General features: G+C 39.3%; 1 protein-coding gene across 1 annotated transcript in view; it reads right to left on the bottom strand.

Annotated features, from left to right (window-relative positions):
* Positions 1–21,797, bottom strand: part of LOC135480963 (uncharacterized) — a 90,625-nt gene extending 68,828 nt beyond the window's left edge. Inside the window, exons 1-13 of the mRNA XM_064760894.1 lie at positions 21,721–21,797; positions 20,467–20,560; positions 15,042–15,089; positions 13,030–13,083; positions 11,960–12,043; positions 10,257–10,306; positions 9,481–9,673; positions 8,523–8,576; positions 6,607–6,657; positions 5,218–5,271; positions 4,605–4,655; positions 1,787–1,840; positions 796–846 (exon numbers count right to left, since the gene is read on the bottom strand). Coding sequence (XP_064616964.1) covers positions 796–846; positions 1,787–1,840; positions 4,605–4,655; positions 5,218–5,271; positions 6,607–6,657; positions 8,523–8,576; positions 9,481–9,673; positions 10,257–10,306; positions 11,960–12,043; positions 13,030–13,083; positions 15,042–15,089; positions 20,467–20,560; positions 21,721–21,797 — 915 coding nt within the window. The remainder of the gene's footprint in view (positions 1–795; positions 847–1,786; positions 1,841–4,604; positions 4,656–5,217; positions 5,272–6,606; positions 6,658–8,522; positions 8,577–9,480; positions 9,674–10,256; positions 10,307–11,959; positions 12,044–13,029; positions 13,084–15,041; positions 15,090–20,466; positions 20,561–21,720) is intronic.
* Between the last annotated feature and the right edge of the window lie 205 nt (positions 21,798–22,002).

Below are 22,002 nucleotides of genomic sequence, written 5' to 3'. Positions count from 1 at the left end.
TAGCTGGTTTTTACTTACCCTTTCTTAAGGTTTCTTTCTGAAGATGATTTAATCCATAGTTATGGTGGAAGGCTACAGTGAACTCAAGTTCTTAGTTGGTTTTCACTCAAATGTTTTTCGAGAAACACTCCAGATTTAATGAAAAAAACCGACCGACAAGCAAATTTTTGAAATTTGGAAGAAAAAAGGCTTTCCTTCCTTAGAATATTCTCCTGATCTTCTCTTCTCTTAACCATTAATTCTGGAAATTCCTTGCCCATCGTTTAGCCCAGGACATTTTTGCTAACAGTGTAAACTTGACAACGTTTGTACTCGCCGTCACGTAAAAAAAGATTGCACCATCCCTATGCTTTCTCAAATTACATGTACTTCAATACAGGTGCCACCATTCGCACGAAATGATGTGCTAACGGCGAGTGCAGTGATATAAATAGCTTCCTATACAGATTTGATCTCCCTTGCTTCAGCTTGTAACAACAAAAGATGTGTACTTTGAAGATAAACCTATACCTCTCACAATTCATTTATTCAGTGGTGTGTCAACTTTTACGCATCTGATTTATATACTTGCTACAGATATGATAACGGACGTACGATTTCCTTATTTTCTAACGTAGAATCTTCTAGAAATTTTTACGTAAATGTGAAACGTAGAGATGGGGTGTGGAATATCAACTTTGTCTACCTGAGTACACTCATTTCTTGTTCTCTATTACTCTTTGCCAGGTTATCTTGTTTTTGTATTTTTTTATTTGTGTTTACTAAGCGTTAATCTCGGAAGCATGTGAACTCTACCTCAGCATCCCTTTTCTTCTTCATAACGACGTCTTCAATAACGATTGAGCTCTGTTAATGACAAAAACGTAGAGTTACTATAAAATGGACAACAATGTTCCAGCACCATCCCCAGATATATTTAATAGTGGTATACGGACGAGGATATACACAGTAACATGTCATCATGTACTGAATACGCATACATGAACAACTCACTATTGGTGTGTGAGTCGCTGTTCAGTCAACAACTCATTATGGGTTGTGTCATTGGCCTGGTGGAGGAGCCCCTGTTTCGTCAACAACTCGCTAGTGCTTGTGTCATCGGCCTGGTGGATTAACCACTGTTAGCTTTTGTGATGTCCTGTCTTGTGTCTGCTTGTGTGATGTCATGTCTTATGTTTGGTTGTGCGATTTCCTGTTTTATGTTTGCTTGTGTGTTGTCATGTCTTGTGTTTGCTTGTGCGATGTCATGTCTTATGTTTGGTTGTGCGATTTCCTGTTTTATGTTTGCTTGTGTGATGTCATGTCTTGTGTTTGCTTGTGTGATGTCATGTCTTATGTTTGTTTGTGTGATGTCATGTCTTATGTTTGCTTGTGTGATGTCATGTCTCGTGTTTGCTTGTGTGATGGCATGTCTTATGTTTGCTTGTGTGATGTCATGTCTTGTGTTTGCTTGTGTGATGTCATGTCTTATGTTTGCTTGTCTGATATCCTGTCTTATGTTTGCTTGTGTGATGTCATATCTTGTGTTTGCTTGTGTGATGTCATGTCTTGTGTTTGCTTGTGTGATGTCATGTCTTGTGCTTGCTTGTGTGATGTCATGTCTTGTGTCTGCTTGTGTGATGTCATGTCTTGTGTCTGCTTGTGTGATGTCATGTCTTATCTTTGCTTGTGTCCTGTCATGTCTCATGCTATGTTTATGTTTACCTTTTTATTTAATTATATTTAAATTGCATTATAAAATGTGTTCGCAAATGTATAGAATGCTCATATCTGCATCTTTTCTCACCTTTTCTTCTGGCTTCTTCTTAAACAAGAGTTGATCCTCAATTATGACGGAGGGCTGCAAACCAACAAACAAGCACTAGAACTCAAGTTTTAGGTATTGCTTTTGAGAACGACTCCTGCTAAGAATTACAGGAAGAGTGTCCAGATTTAGATACTGCTCTTGATTATTAATGTTATAACCTTTTTAAACAGTACGTTACCGGCAGGGCTATTGAGAAACGTAATAATGACTTACAATCCACCAAAAGCAATAGATTGATTTACTGCCCTGGTCGACCTCCAACAGACCGCCCGAAAAGGCTCAGCTGATGACGTCAGCCGGTGATTCTAGTTACACAGAAGCAAATATATTGCCGTATCAGTTTGAACCCATAGTGGACGGTCAACCGAGTGACCACATGACCGCTATCTATCGCCCGCAACTAGGTCAACACTGAGTTTCCCTTTGTTCATCTGAAGGAAAATCCCCCACTGTGGTCATCGTAACATTCAACAATCATTACACATACTTGTTTTATTTTCACAAAGTTAACTATGATAAATAATGCAGTTGTACTCCTTTAGTTACTGTATGCAATGATGGCGTCATGTTGAAAGATCGCACCATCCCTAGGCTTTGTCAGACTACATGTACCTCAATAGAGGTGCCAGCATTCGAAAGAAATGGTGTGCTAACTGCAATGAAAGCAATACCTCCCTGTTTAGACTTTATATCTCATGGTATACTTTGTAACAGCGGAATAGGTGTACTTTAAAGATAAAACAATACCTCTCACATTTCACTGGTTTATTGGTCTGGCAGCTTTACCCTGATTTATATACTTGCTATGTACAGTACAGCTCAGGCTAAAAGTCAGATGTTTACCGCTTGTATTGCGCTACGAGATACTGATTAAACGCTCAACTGACGTGTGACAAACCCTCTACTGAACTGTGTCAGAGACCTGCAGAGACACGCAGGATTATCGTCGGAAGGTATGAATATAGCTCCGTGTAACAAAGGTGCAGTAATAGCATATTCAGTTATGTGAAAATATACCAGCTGGGAAGGCGAAAAATTTATCATGTAATGTAAAACCTACCTGAGCACAACAAAATCAGTGCATCAACCTAACTGAGGGCGTAAATATGTGATCGAAGTCCTCTATTGGTGTACCGCGCACCTCCAGGCTCGGGCATCGCCCCAACAAAGGCAGACAGCAGTCTCGTGTTACCATGCCTTTACGCTATCCTTCACGTCCATGTCTTATTATATGTCGCATTTGTATGAAGGTGACATCCTTTAACATCATGCATTTATATTTCTGCAAGGGTCGAGTAAGCCTCATATCGAAAGAACTAAAAGAAAACAACTCAAAACACGTAAGTTCAGGACAGAATCGGCCATCACCGAGCTGCAGACCTTTCAATGTAGACAGACAGGACACAGACCCCCATCACAATTACCGTTTTTCGAATGGAATTCTGTGTGAAGGCTGTAAAGTCCTTTTTTGCTGCCAGTCTGCCGTTTTTGGTGTAGAGATGCATGCTTGGTATCAAAATGATGGAAATTGTCTAAACTTTGGGCAGGTATGAGTGTTAATGAGTGTTAACCTATGACAAGATTTTTATGGCTTCTTTCTCACAGGCTTGGCCAGGTATGCACCAAAGCTTATTGGCAACGGAATGTTTGGGGCTGAGTTACAGTGCTAAATGTTAACATTGTCGCTTATGGAAAATTCATGAGGATCTGTGGCCTACTTGCGGTTAACGGACACGTAGGCATAGGCAAAGCTATCGATGCATTCAACATGTAACCCAAAGTGGCTGGTGGTTTTCTTTTTTTTCAAATTTGACTGGTGTGTGTACGAAATTTTCAAGATTAACCTACATCAATGATTGTCCACAGACCTGCTAACCGAATTGCCAGCCGGCGCGCCAAACAGAATAGGGATTTACATAGAAACAGCGAAACAAGCATCAGCAGTTTTGAAACATTAATTTCTTCTTCTTCTTTAAGATTTTCAAAACCATACAATGTGTATTAGTTAATCAAATGTGAGTGTTATTTACTTCAAATGCCACACCACGTTCCTATTGTTCTTCAATCTTGTCAGTCTTGGATTTCTAGCTTAATAAGTGGCAGATGATTTTTCAATGGCAGATTACTTCCACAATAAAGAAACCATCTATGGAAGAAATGGAGTATATTTGTTCACTTTTTCTATGGGAGATGAAGAATAAGCTAGCTTTAGCAGTCGCGGTGATCCATTACAAATCCCTCATTTTCTCACTCGTAAATCACTACTTAAAAGAAAATTACAACTTTGCGATCAAAATCAAAAACATCAGATATTTTACTTCACTTTCACGTAACGTGTTAACCGTTTAAAAATCTTTAAAATCAATCTTACAAAGAACTAGATTTTCCACCGTCAACTTTCCACAGTCAGCGCGTGGACACAACAGTGCTTAACCACGTGTGTGTGATCAGTCAGAGTGGTCGTATCACTGACTCTGCAGGTGACTGTCTGTGTACCGGAGCTCTCTACAGGCGCTCTACAAACTGTCTACAAGGCCTCTAGGAACGCGCTAATGTCCTTCCTGGTTTAGGCTTTTAACCTGTACAGGTACTGTATGTAATAATGGAAGTACAATTTCCTTAACTTTTAACCTGAAATCTACTACAACATTCTATGTACGCCTACTTGTGAAATGTACAGATGAGTCTTGAATCTCCCTTAGTACACTCATTTCTTATTCTCAATTTCTCGTCACCAGGTTATTTTTTTTCAGTATTTGTTTGATAATCGTTCATTTCAGAAGGATGTCAACTCTACCTCAGCTTCTCTTTTCTTCCTCAAAATGATGTCTTCCATGACGACCTGGGCCTGTAAATGACAAAAACGCCGAATTACCATAAAACTGACAACAACATTGTAGCACCATCACTAGGTATGTTTAGTACTGGCACGGTATGCGGAGGTGGATACACAGGGTTGTACAAATGTGGTCCCAGTGAACATAAGCCCAGCTCATATTGGCTTCCTCTCTGGCCGTACGTGATGGCGCAGGGCGTTAAGATGACACGGCATACGCTTACACGTAACGACTGGAGTACAACTTAAGTTGAGTCGTGTCGTTATTTTACATATACGAGAGCTTAAGACGCGACGCAAGTGGACTCTGCTGGTCGCAAGGGCTTTGCTCCCATGTATCTGGTGTTTACTTGTATGATTTCCTTTCTTTGGTGTGTTTGTGTCTTGTCCTACCTTGTGTTTGATTGTGTCTTGTGTTGCTTGTATGATGTTCTGTCGTATGAAGTCTGGAATATCTGCTTTGTCTCCCTGGGTACTCATTTCTTAGACTGTATCATTCTTTACCAGGTAATCTTGTTGTTTTTTTTTTTGCTTTGTTTACTAAACTTTCACTTGGGAAGGATGTCAGCTGTACCTCCGCGTTTCTTCTCTTCTTTATAGTGACGTCTTCAACAACTACAATCTGAGCCTGTAAATGACAAAGGCGCAGGATTACCCTAAACTTGACAATAACATTCCAACATCTTCACTGGATATATTTAGCACTGGTTTACGGACGTGGATACATAGTGTTACACGTCATCATGTGTTTAATTCGCATACGTCAACAAGTAATTATCGCTTGTGTCCTCGTTCTGGCGGATGAGTGGATGTTTCGTCAACCTTGCGTTTCCGTGTGTGATCTCCTAAATTGTTTTTGTTTTTGTCATGTCCTGTGCCTCCTTCTGTGACATTTTGTCTTGTGGTTGCTTCTGTGATGTCCTATGTTTGCTTGTATCATGTCCTGTCCAGTCTTTTTTTCTTGTGCTATACCCAGCCTGTGTGATGCTCAGTCCGGTTTTTGCTTGTGTTATATCCTGTCTTATGTTTCCTTGTTCGATGTCATGCCCTGTTTTTTTCTGTGTGTGATGTCCTCTCCTGTGTTTTTGTGTGACGTCCGCTCTTGCGTTTGCTTGTGTAATGTCCTGTCCTGTGTTTGCCTATGTGATATCCCGTCCTGTGTCTGTTTGTGTTATGTCTTGTGTTTGCTGAGTCGGTGTCCCATGAGGACTGGAATATGTACTTTGTCTCCCTGAGTGCACTCATTTCTTAGACTGCATTAGTCTTTACCAGGTTATCTTCTTTCTATACATTTTTTTACTAAACGTTCATCAGGGAAGGATGTCAACTCTACCTCTTCTCTTCTTCATAATGACATCTTCAACTTCAATCGGAGACAGAGACGCTGAATTACTCTAAAATTGACAGCAACATTGTAACACCGTCACTAGATATATTTAACTGTGGCACGGTTTGCGGATATATCTACAGTGTTACACGTCAATATCTGTTTATTGGTTGTGTAACGCTCCTGTAGGATGAGCCGGTGTTTCGTCAACAGCTCATTTTTGGTGGCGTCACCGTTCTGGTGGATGAGTCGCTGTTTTGGCTACAATTCAGTATTGCTTGTGTCATCGTCCTGGTGGATTAGCCGATGTTTCGTCAACAGCTCACTATTGCTTGTGTCACCGTCCTGGTGGATGAGTAGATCTTTCGCCTACAACTCACTATTGTTTGAGTCATAGTTCTGGCGGATGAGTCGCTGTTTCATCAACAAGTCACTATTATTTGTGTCATCGTCCTGGTGGATGAGCGGGTGTTTCGTTAACAGCTCACTATTGCTTGTGTCACCATCCCGGTGGATGAGTCGCTGTTTCGCCAACAGCTCACTATTGTTTGAGTCATCGTCCTGGCAGATGAGCCGCTGTTAAAATTTTTTTTAATTTCTTTCTTTAGCGTTCATCTGGAAAGGCTGTCAACTCACCTCAGCGTCTCTTTTCTTCTTCATCAAGACGTCTTCAACAACGATCGGGGCCTGTTGATAACAAAGACGTGGAATTAATTTAAAATTGACAACAACATTGCAATACCATCACTACATACATTTACCATGCCCCTTTTTACGCACGTGCATACACAGTATACGTCATACGTCAACACTTCAATATTATTTGTGTCATCGTCCTGGTGGATGAGCCGGTGTTTTGTCAACAACTCACTACTGGTTAGGCCATAGTTCTGGTGGATGAGCTGCTAGTTTCTTAAACAACTCACTATTGGTTAGGTCATAGTTCTGGTGGATGAGCTGCTAGTTTCGTAAACAACTTACTATTGGTTAGGCCATAGTTCTGGTGGATGAGCCGCTAGTTTCGTAAACAACTCACTATTGGTTAGGTCATAGTTCTGGTGGATGAGCTGCTAGTTTCGTAAACAACTCACTATTGGTTAGGCCATAGTTCTGGTGGATGAGCCGCAAGTTTCGTCAACAACTCACAATTGGTTAGGCCATAGTTCTGGTAGATGAGCCGCTAGTTTCGTAAACAACTCACTATTGGTTAGGCCATAGTTCTGGTGGATGAGCCGCAAGTTTCGTCAACAACTCACAATTGGTTAGGTCATAGCTCTGGTAGATGAGCCACAAGTTTCGTCAACAACTCACTATTGGTTAGGTCATAGCTCTGGTAGATGAGCCGCAAGTTTCGTCAACAACTCACTATTGGTTAGGTCATAGCTCTGGTAGATCAGCCGCAAGTTTCGTCAACAACTCACTATTGGTTAGGTCATAGTTCTGGTGGATGAGCTGCAAGTTTCGTCAACAACTCACTATTGGTTAGGTCATAGCTCTGGTGGATGAGCTGCTAGTTTCGTCAACAACTTACTATTGGTTAGGCCATAGTTCTGGTGGATGAGCTGCTAGTTTCGTAAACAACTCACTATTGGTTAGGTCATAGCTCTGGTAGATGAGCTGCTAGTTTCGTAAACAACTCACTATTGGTTAGGTCATAGCTCTGGTAGATGAGCTCCAAGTTTCGTCAACAACTCACTATTGGTTAAGTTATAGCTCTGGTAGATGAGCTGCAAGTTTCGTCAACAACTCACTATTGGTTAGGTCATAGCTCTGGTAGATGAGCCGGTGTTTCATCAACAACTCATTATTGGTTAGGTCATAGCTCTGGTAGATGAGCCGCTAGTTTCGTAAACAACTCACTATTGGTTAGGCCATAGTTCTGGTGGATGAGCCGCAAGTTTCGTCAACAACTCACTATTTTTAGGCCATAGTTCTGGTGGATGAGCTGCTAGTTTCGTAAACAGCTCACTATTAGTTAGGCCATAGCTCTGGTAGATGAGCCGCAAGTTTCGTAAACAACTCACTATTGGTTAGGTCATAGCTCTGGTAGATGAGCTGCAAGTTTCGTCAACGACTCACTATTGGTTAGGTCATAGTTCAGGTGTCTGTTTGTCGAATTTAAATAAATTATGCTCAATCTGCAGACGATAATGCTCTGCCAAAATTCATTTTGCTGATATTTGAAATCCAGAAACCCCTAATTTGACTGCGTATTTTCATTGTTTACTGATATTTAGTCTTCTGGTACCTGTGACAGACAGAAATACTGGTTGAACTTTATATTTACGTTAAGCGTTTGTAAATAATTCGTTGGATTTACCAATACAGTGCCATGTAAAGAAATGTTTCCCCAACAACGCAGTTTATCTCACTTATTCTAATCTGACCTTGTCTTTTTATTGTATATTGATATATCCCCATGTCGCACTTGTAACAGACAGAAATTCAGGCTAAACTTCATCTTTGAGTTAAGAGTTTGTAAATGATCAGTAAATTTCACCAGTACAGTGCCATGCATAGACATGTTTCTCCAACAATGTGGTTTATTTCACCTCAGCTTCATTTTTGGTCTCGTACATTATATCCTCTTCAACAACAATCGGTTTCTGTATGTAAAGAAAAAAACATTAGAACTTTAGAACTAATCAGTGCCGCATACACGTATTCCATGCAGTTTGAGAAGAACGCCTCAAGCAGGAAAAACTTTTTAGAGGTCCAATAGGCGCATGTAAAGGCCAAAAGGGTCGTCTCAGCAAAAAACAGCTTTACTTTATTGGCTTCGCGATACTTCTGCCGCTAAAAGATGTTAACACAAGTCTCTTGTACTGTCTAAATTCTCAAATTACATGCAGGAGAGTATAATGTCGAAAAACTTCCATCATTCACCGGATAACTAATATGTATTGTGCGCTGCTTAAATTTCTTACATTTAGCCTTCATTTTACACTAAGGGTAAGTGTTTTGTACTTTTAGCACTGGGGTGTACACACATGTGTAATACAGTTCTACTTGTTTCGTAACTGTATGCATTGATGGCGTCATGTCAAAAGATCGCACCCTCTCATTGCTTTGTCAGATTACATATACCTCAATAAAGGTGCCACCATTTTAACGAAATGGTGGGCTAACTGTAATAATATAAATAGCTTCCTATAAAGACTTTATCTCTCATGCTTTCGCTTCTACCAGGGGAATATGTGTACTTTAAATATAAAATTATACCCCTCACATTTCATTTATTCAATGGTGTGCCAGCTTTTACGGTGACGAGATTGATATAATTGTCACGTATTGTAACAATGGAATAACGAATTCCCGAATTCATGCCTTTTTCAACCCTAAAATGTACTAGAAGTTTTTATGTGCATGTGATATAAAGATATGGAGTCTGGAATATCTACTTTGTCTAACTAAGTCCACTCATTTCTTATTCACTGTTAGTCTTTCACAGGTTATCTTGTTAATATAATTTGTTTGCTAAACGTTCATCTGGAAAGGATGTCAACTCACACCAGCGTCTCTTTTCTTCTTCATAATGACGTCTTCAACAATGATCGGGAACTTAAATGACAAAGGCGTGGAATTACTCAGTTTCCTTTCTGTTTTTTTTTTCTGACCACATGTGCGACATGACCGCTTATCTACCGCCAGCACCAAGGTCACCATGGAGTGTCCCTTTGTGCACCCGAAGCAAAATTTTCCACTGTGGTCATACGTCATATTCAGTATTCATTACATATATTTGTGAAGTTTTTCATAACGTTTATCAAGATAAATAATGTGGTTCTACTCGTTTCCTAACTGTACACATTGGTAGCGTTTATGTCAAAAGGTCGCACCATCTCTATGCTTTGTAAAATTACATGTACCTCAATAGAGATGCCATATTTCTAAGGAAATGGTGGTGCTAACAGCAAAGAAATAAATAGCTTCGTATACAGATTTTATCCCTCATACTTTAGCTTTTACCAGGGGAATATGTGTACTTTAAACATAAAACTATACCCCTCACATTTCCTTTATTCAGTGGTGTGTCAGCTATTACGGTGACCAGATTGACATACTTGTATGTATGTGACAATGGAAGAACGATTTCCCTACTTCATGCATTTTTTTAAACCTGAAATATACGTAAACTTTTTATGTGCTTATGATGAAAGTGATGGAATCTGGAATATCTACTTTGTCTCCCTGAGTACAGTCATTTCTTATTCTCTGCTAGTCTGTAACATATATAAAATATAATTTGTTTCCTAAGTGTTCGTCTGGGAAGGATGTCGACTCACATCAGCGTCTCTTTCTTCTTCATAACGACGTCTTCAACAATGATCGGGATCTGAAATGACAAAGACGTGAAATTAATCGATTTTCTTTCTATTTTTTTTTCTGTTTGAACCTAAAATCCATTAGAACATGTGCTGCGGATGGTCGTTGTTTCGTTAACTCACTAGTGTGGTGTTCTCTACTGTGTTTCCGTGTGTTACTTTCTATCTTGTGTTTCCTTGTGCAATGTCCCGTCTTGTGTTTTGATTATGTCATGTCCTGTCTTGTGTGCCCTTGTGCCATGTCCTGTCTGGTGTTTGCTTGTGTCAGGTTCTGTTGTGGGTTTCCTTATGTCATGTTCTGTCCTGTGTTTCTTTATGTGATGTCTTGCCTTATGATTGCTTTTGTGACGTTCCGCCTTGTGTTTGGCTGTTTGATATCCTCTATTGTTTTTGTTTGTGTGATGTCCTGTCTTGTGTTTACTGGTGTGATGCCCTGTCTTCAGTTTGTTTTTCTGATGTCCTATCTTGTGTTTCCTTGTGGTCTGTTCTGGATTATGTTATGTTGCGTGATGTCCTGTCTTATGTTTGCTTGTGTGAATTACTGTCCTATGCTTAGTTGTTTGATGACCGGCCTTGTCATTGCATGTGTGATGTTCTGTCCTGTGATATGTTGTGTGATGTCCTGTCTTGTGGCTGTTTGTGTGATGACCTGTCCTGTGCCTGGTTGTGTGATGTCTTGTCCTGTGTTTTGCCTTGTGGTCTCATATCTTGTGTTATATTGTGTGATGTCCGGTCTTGTGTTATGTTGTGCCTTGTCCTGTCTTGTGGCTACTTGTGTGATGACCTGTCTTATGGTTGCTTGTGTTATGTCCTGTCCTGTGTTTTGCCTTGTTATCTCATATCTTGTGTTATATCGTGTGATGTCCGGTCTTGTGTTATGTTGTGTGATGTCCTGTCCTGTGTTTGGTTGTGTGATGTCCTGTCCTGTGTTTGGTTGTGTGATGTCCTGGCTTGTGTTTGCTTGTATGATGTCCTGTCTTGTGGTTGCGTGTTTGATGTTTTGCACGGTTTCCTCATGGTTTCCTTCCGCCATAATGCTGGCCGCCGTGGTACAAGTGAAGTATTTATGACAACGGCGTGAAACTCCAATCAAATAAATAAATCACACTTTGTTGTTATTCTTTCTCCGCTTTATTAGTCCTAGTGGGATGTGTGAATTGTCCTCCTCTCCGGCCCTACGTGGGATGGCCTTCCAGCATCCCTTCCCCGCGCTCTACCCGATTTCCTCCCAACAGAATGATGGTCGACGTCGTACAACTGAAGTGTTCATGAGTACGACTGGTAGACCCTAGGCTGTTAACCAGCTTTCAAAGTTCGACATTCACCAGAGCGTCTCTACTCAAAATGACTATCTAGTCGTAAGGAGTTAGGTCCAGTCGGAGGTGGCCACAGGACTAAAAGGCAACGTCTGCTCAGTCGTGTCGTCAGCTGGTCGTGCGGACTTGGTTCCATGCAGCTGGTGTTTATTTGTGTGATTTTCCATCTTTGGTTTGCTTGTGTCATGTCTTACCTTGCGTTTGCTTGTGTCATGTCCTGTTTTGTGTTTGCTTGTATGATGTCCCGTCGTGTAAATTCTGGAATATCTGGTTTGTCTCCCTGAGTACACTCATTTCCTTTTCTCTATTACTCTTTACCAGGTTGTCTTAGTTTTATAATTTATTTACTAAACGTTCATCTGGGAAGGATGTCAACACTACCTCAGCGCCTCTTCTCTTCTTCATAACCATGTCTTCAACAATGATCGGGGCCTGTAAATGACAAAGACGTGGAATTGCTATAAACTTGACAACGACATTGCAACACTGTCACCAGATATATTTAGTGGTGGCACGGTTTGCAGATAAAAATACAGTGTAACATATCAACATTTAACAATAGGTTGTGCAACGGTATTTCGTCAACAGCTCATTATTGTTTGTGTCATTGTACTGGTGGACGACCCCGCGTTTCGTCAACAGCACTACTGCTTTTTTCACCGTCCTGGTGGATGAGTCAGCAACTCACTGTTGCTTGTGCCATTGTTCTGGTGGACGAGCCCGCGTTTTGTCAACAGCTCACTATTGCTTGTGTTATCGTCCTGGTGGATGAGTCGTTTTTTTCAACGGGTCACTAGTGCTTATGCCACCTTGTTACCTTTCTTGTGTATGCTTGTTTGAAGTTCTATGAAGTTCTGTCGTCTCCCTAGTGGATGTGTCATTATTCTGGTTAATGAGTTGCTGTTTCGACTACAGCTCACCACTGGTTGTGTCATCGTGTTACTGGATGATCCGCTGTTTCCACAACTACTCACTATAGCTTGTTTCATCGTCCTGAGCCTTTATGTCTTGTGGTTGCTTGTGTTATGTCCTGTCCTGTGTTTGGTTGTGTTATGTCCTGTCCTATGTTTGGTTGTGCAATGTCCTGTCTTGTGTTTGGTTGTGTGATGTCCTGTCTTGTTTTTCTTTGCTTGTGTAATGTTCTCTCTTGTGTTTGGTCGTTTTATAACTCAACAACGCATATGTTCCTGCTAACGTCACCCAGACCCTCTTTTGCCTTTGCCTTTTAGCCAAATCTCCGGTTTTCCGAATGACGTAGTGTTTCCGGTTTCTCTAATATTGCGAATCATGTAGTTTTTTAAAATTCTAGAATAAATGATGATTTTAAGTGTTACCAAACACATGAAAACAAAATGGCAGTGCCCATTTAAATATTTTGAGCGTTGTTTAGATTGATTGATAAATCCTTACGTTCTTACCTTTTTTTCTCGCTTCTTCCTGAATATGATTTGATCCTCAATTATGATGGAGGGCTACAATGAAATAAAAAAACAACGAACTCAAGTTCTAGGTAGTTTTTTCGAGAAATACTTTTGGTTGGACTTAAAGGATTGATGTCCAGATTTAGCGACTGGTCCTAATTATAAAGATTATAACCTGTTTAAACAGTGTGTTCCCGGGAAGGCTTCTGAGAAATGTAATAATGACGTTCAATCCATCCAAAACAGTAGATTTAATACTGCTCTTGCCGACCTCCAACCCGCCCGATGCGCCTCAGTGAGTGACGCCAGCAGGTAATTCTACCTACACAAAAGCAAATATACTGTCGTATGAATTATAATACATAATTATATAATTATAATTATAATAGTGGAAGATCATCCAAAGTGCCACATGATCGCTATCTACCGCCAGAACCAAGGTCACCATGGAGTGTCCCTTTGTGCACCTGAAGCAAAATTCCCCACTGTGGTCACAGATCACATTCAGCATTCATTACATATATTTGTTGAATTTTCGCCTCGTTTATTAAGATAAATAATGGAGTTATTCTCATTTCGCACAAAGTCCAATGTTTCTGAATGCACTGATGGCGTCGTGTCAAAAGATCGCACCATCCCTATGTTTTACCAAATTACATGGATGTCAATAGAGGTGCCACCATTCTGACTAAATAGTGTGCTAACTGCAAATAGCTTCCCATATAGGTCTTATCTCCCATGCTTCAGCTTGTAACAGCGTAATAGGTGTCTTCTTTAAAGATAAAACCATAGCAATCACAATTCATTTCTTTAGTGTTGTTTAGCGGGCTAACGCAGCGTAATGACCCGAGGAGCCTCTAGCCGATGCAGTCGCTGTGAGTTCATGCTGGCTTCCTGTCCGGCCGTTACGTGGGAAGGTGTGTCAGCAGCCTGCGGCTCTGCCCGGTTTACTCCCATCATAATGCTGGCCGTCGTCGTATAAGTGAAATATTCTTGAGTACGGGGTAAAATACCAATCAAATAAACAAATACTTAAACTATTTGTTTCATGGTGTGCCAGCGTTTGCGGTACCTTAATTTATACACTTATGTATGTTAGACAATGGAAGTACAATTTCTTTAATTTTTTGAACCTAGAATCTACTAGCATCTTTCTCTGTACATGTGAAATGTCATCCTCTCCGGCCCTACGTCGGATGGTCTTCCAGCAACCTGCAGACGGATGTGGGTTTCCCCCGCGCTCTGTCCGATTTCCTCCCACCAGAATGATGGCCGCCGTCGTACAACTGAAGTGTTCATGAGTACGACAGGAAACACAAATCAAATAAATAAATCACAATTTTTTGTGTGATCCTGCCCTAGCTTCATTAGTGCTGGTAGACCCCGGGCTGTTAATCAGCTTTTAAAGTTCGACATTCACGAGAGCGTCTCTACTCAAATTGACTCTCTTGTTGTACGGAGTTTGCTCTAGGCGGTGATGGCTACAGGACTTTAAGATAGAACTGCATGCGCGTAAGGACTTGAGTACACCTTCAGTTGAGTAGCGTCGTTATTTCACATATAAAAGCGCTTACCACCCGACTCAACTCGGCTCAAACGGTCACACGAACTTGGTCCCATGGGGGTGCTGTTTGTTTCTGTGATACCCTGTCGTGTGTTTGCTTGTGTCATCAATTTAAAACGCGTCAGTTTCCGCTGACGTCACTTAGACCCTTCTCTGTCTTTTAGCAAAGTGTGCCTGGGGTTATGGCTTCTAGATTCTAGATTAAAAGTTGATTGATAGAGTTGCCAAACACGTGAGGGCAGAGTGACCGTGGCCGTTAAAGTATTTTTCAAGCATTCCTTCGAAAGAGCCGAGATTATATTTAATTGTATTAAAATTGCATTACAAAATTTGTTCATATCTGCGCTAGCCACTTTTACCTGTACTAAAGACGTTATTGTTCACATCTCACGTGTGATGTCACCAATCCATCACAAATTGATTTGATCAATTCTGATGTTCTTACCTTTTCTTCTGGTTTCTTCATGACGTCATCCTCAACTACGAATGAGGCCTGCAAAGAAATGAAAACGCAACGAACTCAGGCTCGAACTGTAGTTCTATGTCGAGAGACATTTCATGCAGAAAACAACCACTTATGTGATTTTCTGAAATTTAAAGGAATCTTCAAGCCGTTCCTTCCTTCATTAAATCATTTCATAGATCGGCAATGTCATCTTCAAGTCACTTGGTGTTGGTATCATAATCCTTTTTTCTGTTTAGCTCTAAACTGTAAAACCATAAAATATCGAATTTCTTAGTGCATGGGTTCACGAAGAATATTTTTATTGTCCGAATGAACTGTCACCTCAGTTCCCCCATTTGCGAAAATCAGGTTATTCTAAATGATCATTGTTTAAGTAGAATCAAAGGATATCAATGCATTGATTGGAAGGTTTGAGATCTAGGCAAGATTCTAAGCAAACTACAAATGAATACAATGAAACTTTCCTCTTCGTGTTGTGAGCGTGTTTTAGGAGTTCAAGCCATTTAGGCTATCTGTATCTGTTATCTGTTATGATGGTAATTATTCCCACCAAAATTCTGGAGCATTTTGTTATGGCGAAAACAGCTAATCAGATATTTATGAAACGTGAGTACGTTTTAGGTAATGACTTGAAGTTATACCTAAACTTTTGAAAACTTTTAATGTTATGACTTGGCGGGTTACGTTGAATTTTGTGCAAAAATTAAACTGCAGTTGCACATCTTCGATATGTTCATCAGGACTTTCTTGATCGACAATTGTAAAAGCTGGCTATTTGGTGAAAATGTCATTTGACCATAAATTTTTTTGCCAATAATTTGTACACTGTTGAGAATTTTAGCGTGAATAACAGTCCTTTCTTATGTAGTGTTTCAAAGTGACAATAAAACGAAAATAGATATATCTCTGTAAGAAATGACAGAGACTTAATCATGCCTTAATTTTTATGAATCTCGTGCAGTGCACTTGGATTCCAAATTTGTCGACCGTGTACCCGGGCCCTAAACTGACTGGAGAACACACTGTCTTGTTGATCCTACTGTATTGAATTCAACCAATTACTTAACCTCACAAAATCCTACACCATTTTGGGCGTTCTCCGACGCCTCTTCTCTGGTGTAGCCCCCCCCTCCTACCTCGGTTGTCTATGAACACAAGTCGAAAGCATTCCAGCATGTCTCTGTAAGTATACATGGTATATGATCTGCCAGTCTCTTCAGTCTTGATTTGACCTGGCAAATCCACCTTCCTCCTTCCTTTTACTTCTTGTCATTCAGCGAAATGCTAACCAAATCACCTTACCCACACAATGTAACTGTACATAAAAGTACTCTGTGTAAAAGTGTTCCCAATCGTGCATTTGTCTATTACAGTACAATTGATAACTTGTACATATCAGTGCGAAACAAAAACCCAGTAGTGCCTATGCATTTTTAATTGTTTATTCTTCCATGTGTGGCTTCTCTCTTGTAAAACACCTGCTTCTTGAAGTATGGAAAACTTATCGGTAGAGGATGTGCAGTCAGAATAATGAAGATATAAAAAAAAAAAAAGAATGTGCTTTCTTCCTTGATCGTATATTATTTATTATGTGTGACTTATATCAGTATCTTGTATAACTATATGTCGCATAAAGATAGCTTATTCCTTGCGAAACTGATATGCGATGCATGTATTCTCCCCCCAACCCCCTCACAGCAATAAGAGCTCGTGTTCTTGTCAGTTATTTAACTGCTATTTGTAATCAGCATATCCTTGTCATTTTGCTAATGATCCTTATGTTATGCTGTGGAGATATTCATCAACGTCTTGGGCCAAAATTTACACATGACATGAAATGCTGCCATGTAAACGAAAGAGGCTTAGATACGGTGAATAATGATGAATTTCGACAGTATCAAAACTTGACGAAATGAATACTGTATTAAGCATACAGTATAATCTGTGTGATTGAAACGTGGTTAAGTGACAATATATTAAACGATGAGATCAGTTTAGAAGGATATATGGTGGAACGGAAAGACATGGATCGGCATAGCGGTGGGGTGTCTTCAAAGTGTAACTCGTAGAAAGGACCTAGAATACGTCGCACATCATACAAAGCCCTACCGACCGAACGTAATTGGGAATGTCTGTCTTCCTTCCGAAAACAACACAGGTTGCTCCTTTTTGATAAAATATTCAATATTTCTTGAACAACTCTGTCCTAAAAGAGTAATAAACGACAATACGCACAACTTAAGAAATAAACACAATTTGCCCCTATTTGAGTGTAGACTATGTATGTTCAGCTCGTCTTTCTTTACGTCTTTTCCTTTCTTTCTTTTTCTTAGTACTACTAAGAACTGGAAATCCACTCCCATAGACATAAGAGAACCATCTTTACAGAAATTTGAAAACTATCTCACCCCATGACAGAAATCAGTGTGCTGAGTGCTCTTCGCGTTCGCTTATTTAACTATAACATAATTGCTCACAACTCATGCCCTGCGTGTGGTTCTGAAAATGACGATACTCGAAACTGTTTAATAAATTGTCCCGCATTTGCTGTTCAAAGGGAGCACATGCTTAAATCATTCACAAATATTGTCTTTCCTAGTGTGCCTCACTGTCTTTCATAAGCACTGTACAAAATATATCACATCTATATTACTGACTGGTTCAAATGACTTGACCCTAGACGACAATTGAAAAATTTTCGAAAGTATCACAATAACATATCAACTTCCCATAGATTCGACACTGATAAAGACAGCTATCCTTTATTATGACTGCAAAACCCATCTACCAAAGTGACTTATACCTATATTGCATATTTCCTGTATCATAATCGCATATCATACTATTATATCGCATTAATCAACTGGAGAATACCATGGAAAAGTTGTACATTCCCTTAAGTAAATAGTTTATACATTTTTGAGGAGACTCCCAAGTGGCCCCTGGGTATAGAGAATCCTCGATAAAGAAATAAATAATTAAATTAAAGAGACGCAGTCTTAAGACCTAACATCATCTCAGCTCTAAGGATTCCTTCATCGTCATATGACTGAAAAATTGTTAAGCACGACGTTAAACCCCAGGCACTCACTCACATATCTGAAGGGAAGGAGACAAATGTAGCGCGTAATAACCATTTCCTTGGGGCTATTTGGAAAGAAAAAAAAATACAGTGTGTGTTCAAATTAGGTTTTAGCTGATACTGCGGAAGTGATGTCAAGTTTCGAAAAGTTTTAAACATGTCACCTGACCTTATTTCATGTCTTTTTTTACCAGTCTGGTCATACATTTTTCCTGTGATGTATGCATTTGTCGTAAATTGCAATCAAATTGCAAAAAAGCGGAATTTGCCCACATTTTCTGGTCACGTGGCAGAAAACTGTTACAGCTTTAAAGCTGAATGGCAAAAGAGCTATGTATGCACTGTATGTATGCTGAGAATCGTACGGTTTTTCTTTAAATAAATTTCAGATAAACTGATGTTGTTGAATGCCCGAAGAAGATAATGTGGAAAAGTCAAACAAATTTCACCCATTAATGACTGTTGTACAGGTAAAACAGACTGCCATCTTATTTAGCCATTGTGCATTTGCATATCATTTTGACTGCACTGCTTGTCTAAAAAGAGTATTTTATAGTTGAAAGACAGTAAGGTGACATTATCGCCATGTATATTATACACAAAAAATTTTTACTTATGATGGTAAATTGCGTGAGATGCTATTTGTACATATACTGTACAGTAATCATACAAGCTAATGAATTCTATGCCGGATAACTCTTTAAATAAGTAAAATATTTACCAACAATAAAAAATTTTACTGTATTTTACGAGTGAGTTACATCTGATACTTCCGTCTAACAATAGTGACCAGAAACATGTTAACCGCTAATGGTGGTAACTGCTTTGGCACAAATATGGCATGATTTTACTGATTACAAAATTTATTACTTATATCTTGTTTTGACTATTCTTTAGCACGTTTTTAAGGTCATATTCCGTCATCCATTCAGGGTTGGCTCCGGCATCTTTCATTGGTAATTTGTGATTCAGTTGAAATGTACGTAACACGTTTCAACCAATGAAGTGCTAGAGCAAAGAATGTGCTGTGGCCAGTTAGATTATCCGTCTTAAGTGATCACGTCTTGGGATTTCTATAGGAACAACATGACATGTGACTTAAGATATGTGCTAAGCCTGAGAGAATCCAGTGACTGACCTCGTGAAGGCTCACTTGTAACTAAGTCGAACTACACATAACTGCAGGGTTATGCTGTGACGAAGCAAACGTGACGTAGGATTCATGAAGGTGGTAAATGGTGGCATACAGAAAGACAGTCCATTATCGTAATATCAGGACAGGGCTTACAGTTTCAGTAATTAATTACCTGCATATAATGTTTTCCTGGACCATGTCTATGAGTTTTATGTTTCTGAAATTTGTTTGGAACCTTTATAGTTGCAGGCTGACACACATTGAGGTTATTGTTCTCAAAATACATATGAATTATTATATTATGTTTACTGTATGTAGTTGTATTAATTTAAGTTTTCAGTTGAGGTGAACACAGTAGATATGTATCTCTCGTTATTATCGTTGTTTCCATAGTAACATGGTTCCATGGAAATATTAATTTATTACTTTTATGATTAAAAGTTCAATTTATTATATCTGTTGGTCAGTTTTTATTTTCTTATTGCATTAATTATTGCGTTATTATATGAAAACAGTAACTCACAGCCCCGGTGATTTGGCATTGGTTGATGTACAATAGTGGTGAACAATTCAAGTAGAATGGTTGTACGACTTGTGAGAGACTGGTTTTGTTTACCACGGTGTAATGCCATTTTCACCATTATTTCAGTGCTTTATATTAAATTTGCATACTTTTACAAACCTTCCTCAAATACTGGTGTGAATGAAGACAATTAATTCCACAGTGGAACAAGTTAAGCACCGCCTTTTTTATATATGTTTAGATGATGACATGTTAAAAAAGTGTAAGCGGGTAATGCGTGGAGGATTGCACTTGCTTTGTGCATAGGTATCAGACATGTTTAGCTTAATGTGTTTTGGGGTAAACATGTTTAGGATTCTCAGAAAAAAAATATTGAGTGCCCTCAACATATTCAATGTCCTCCATATTTCAACCTAAACACCTTTTCTCATTACATGTTTAGCCAACCATGCGCTTAAAAAGTAAAAGCAAGATTGTGTGGAGCTTTGCCCTTAGACCCTACACACATACCTTAGAGTGCATGTGTATAGTTTTATTCACCGCAGCATTTCGTTTCTTTTTTGTGTAAAACACTAAGACATTTGTGCACAAAATGACGTAATTGTACCAGTGTACAGACCTTTAATACAGTGCCGATATGGTGTAATAAAGTGGACAGAGTTACCTGCTCTTGATTGTCCACCAGCTGCTTAGACTGAGCCACGGCCGCCAGCATCCAGAGGACGCCCACGCTCAACATGGCGTCACCACGTTTCATCCTGATTGAAACATCAAACACAAATGATAAACATAGCAGCTGAAGTAACTGACATGAGCATCAATCAACTCATAAAGATAAAATAAATTCCTGTTTCTACAATGAATGGCACTAAAATATGATCAATGGGGTTCCCGGGTTCGAACCAAGCGTTTGGTGTTTTTGCTGCAGCTTGATGTAAAAACGTTTCCCTTATGTTGGTACATGTAAATAACAAGGTGTCGTAAATTAAAGTGAACCATAGCGGTTTTTTTAGGTTTTTTGGCGAACTGCTAAAGGTGTGTGTACATGTACTGTATCTTCTTGTGGCAGGGCCAATCCCTGCCACCAAAATGCTGCGGCCACTTGACACCAAACCTAGCCACATTATACAGACACCGGAACAACCAGTCCACTTTCCGTGCTCTGGCCTCAAAAACAATATGCCAATATAAAATTGCATGAGTTTGGGTTGTGTCACTGTTTTCTCCACATATTCTTATCATTTTTTGGTTGGAAGTGTGATCTAAGATTTCCCAAGACTCTTTCCGCATTTTAGGGCTATATTTTGAGTGTAACTAAGGACAGGAATGACATTGATGACAGACCTTCAAACTGATTTCAAATTTACGCTTAAAATTTTCAAAACATAATTTCAAAATTAAATATGTACAACAATCGACTGAAAATTTTACCCTAAAATCTCTCCAAATTAGAAAACAACAACAATGATAATTCTGGTAAAAATGGCCCGAAAATCATTTTTAAAATAAAATTTTAAGTTTGTGACTTAACGAAATGAAAAAAGTACCAAATTTCAACCTACTACATGTGTGATAAAGCGCTTAAAAATTACAGCTTAGTATTGTTTTAAATAATCGCTTTGAAGAAAAATATTGAAACACCTTTGTTTAGAATGTTAAAATACTTTGTCTGTTAATAACCAGAGACAGTCATGCCGTTTTAAGCTTTACCTCAAGAATAATATTTACCTTAAATTATTGTTGGAAGTCCTCTTCTACTAGGCTGCTTTTGTTGTGAAGCAAAAGAGACAGGTTTCTACAGATAATATTTAAAACCGAGGCGTATATGTATAGAAATAATTAAACCTTCGGTGTAAAAATGCACATAAAAACGCAATCATACAAGTGTGCAAAAACTGTAATTATTTTGTTTACCTACCATGACATGAACGTCAGTAAAATTAAGTGGAAACAGAGAGAACACTCGTACAAGTCTGGATTCTTGCGGTACCCCATCGCCTTGAGGCAACGCGATCCGCATGGATCCGCACAATAAACTCAGGACTATAGAGACTTATTGGCGTGATGGGTACATCTTATTCCGGATGACCGCGTTCAGGCACTTGAATTAAATTGCTGCCCAAAGCCACGAGATTAAAACCAAGGTTGTAATGCTCTATATAATCTCTCAGTGCCCCGTCGATGACATAAAACATTTGAA

This window comes from Liolophura sinensis, chromosome 13 (assembly GCF_032854445.1).
Source record: "Liolophura sinensis isolate JHLJ2023 chromosome 13, CUHK_Ljap_v2, whole genome shotgun sequence".
Classification (NCBI taxonomy): Eukaryota; Metazoa; Mollusca; class Polyplacophora; order Chitonida; family Chitonidae; genus Liolophura; species Liolophura sinensis.
This window is presented reverse-complemented; position numbering and strand designations above follow the sequence as displayed.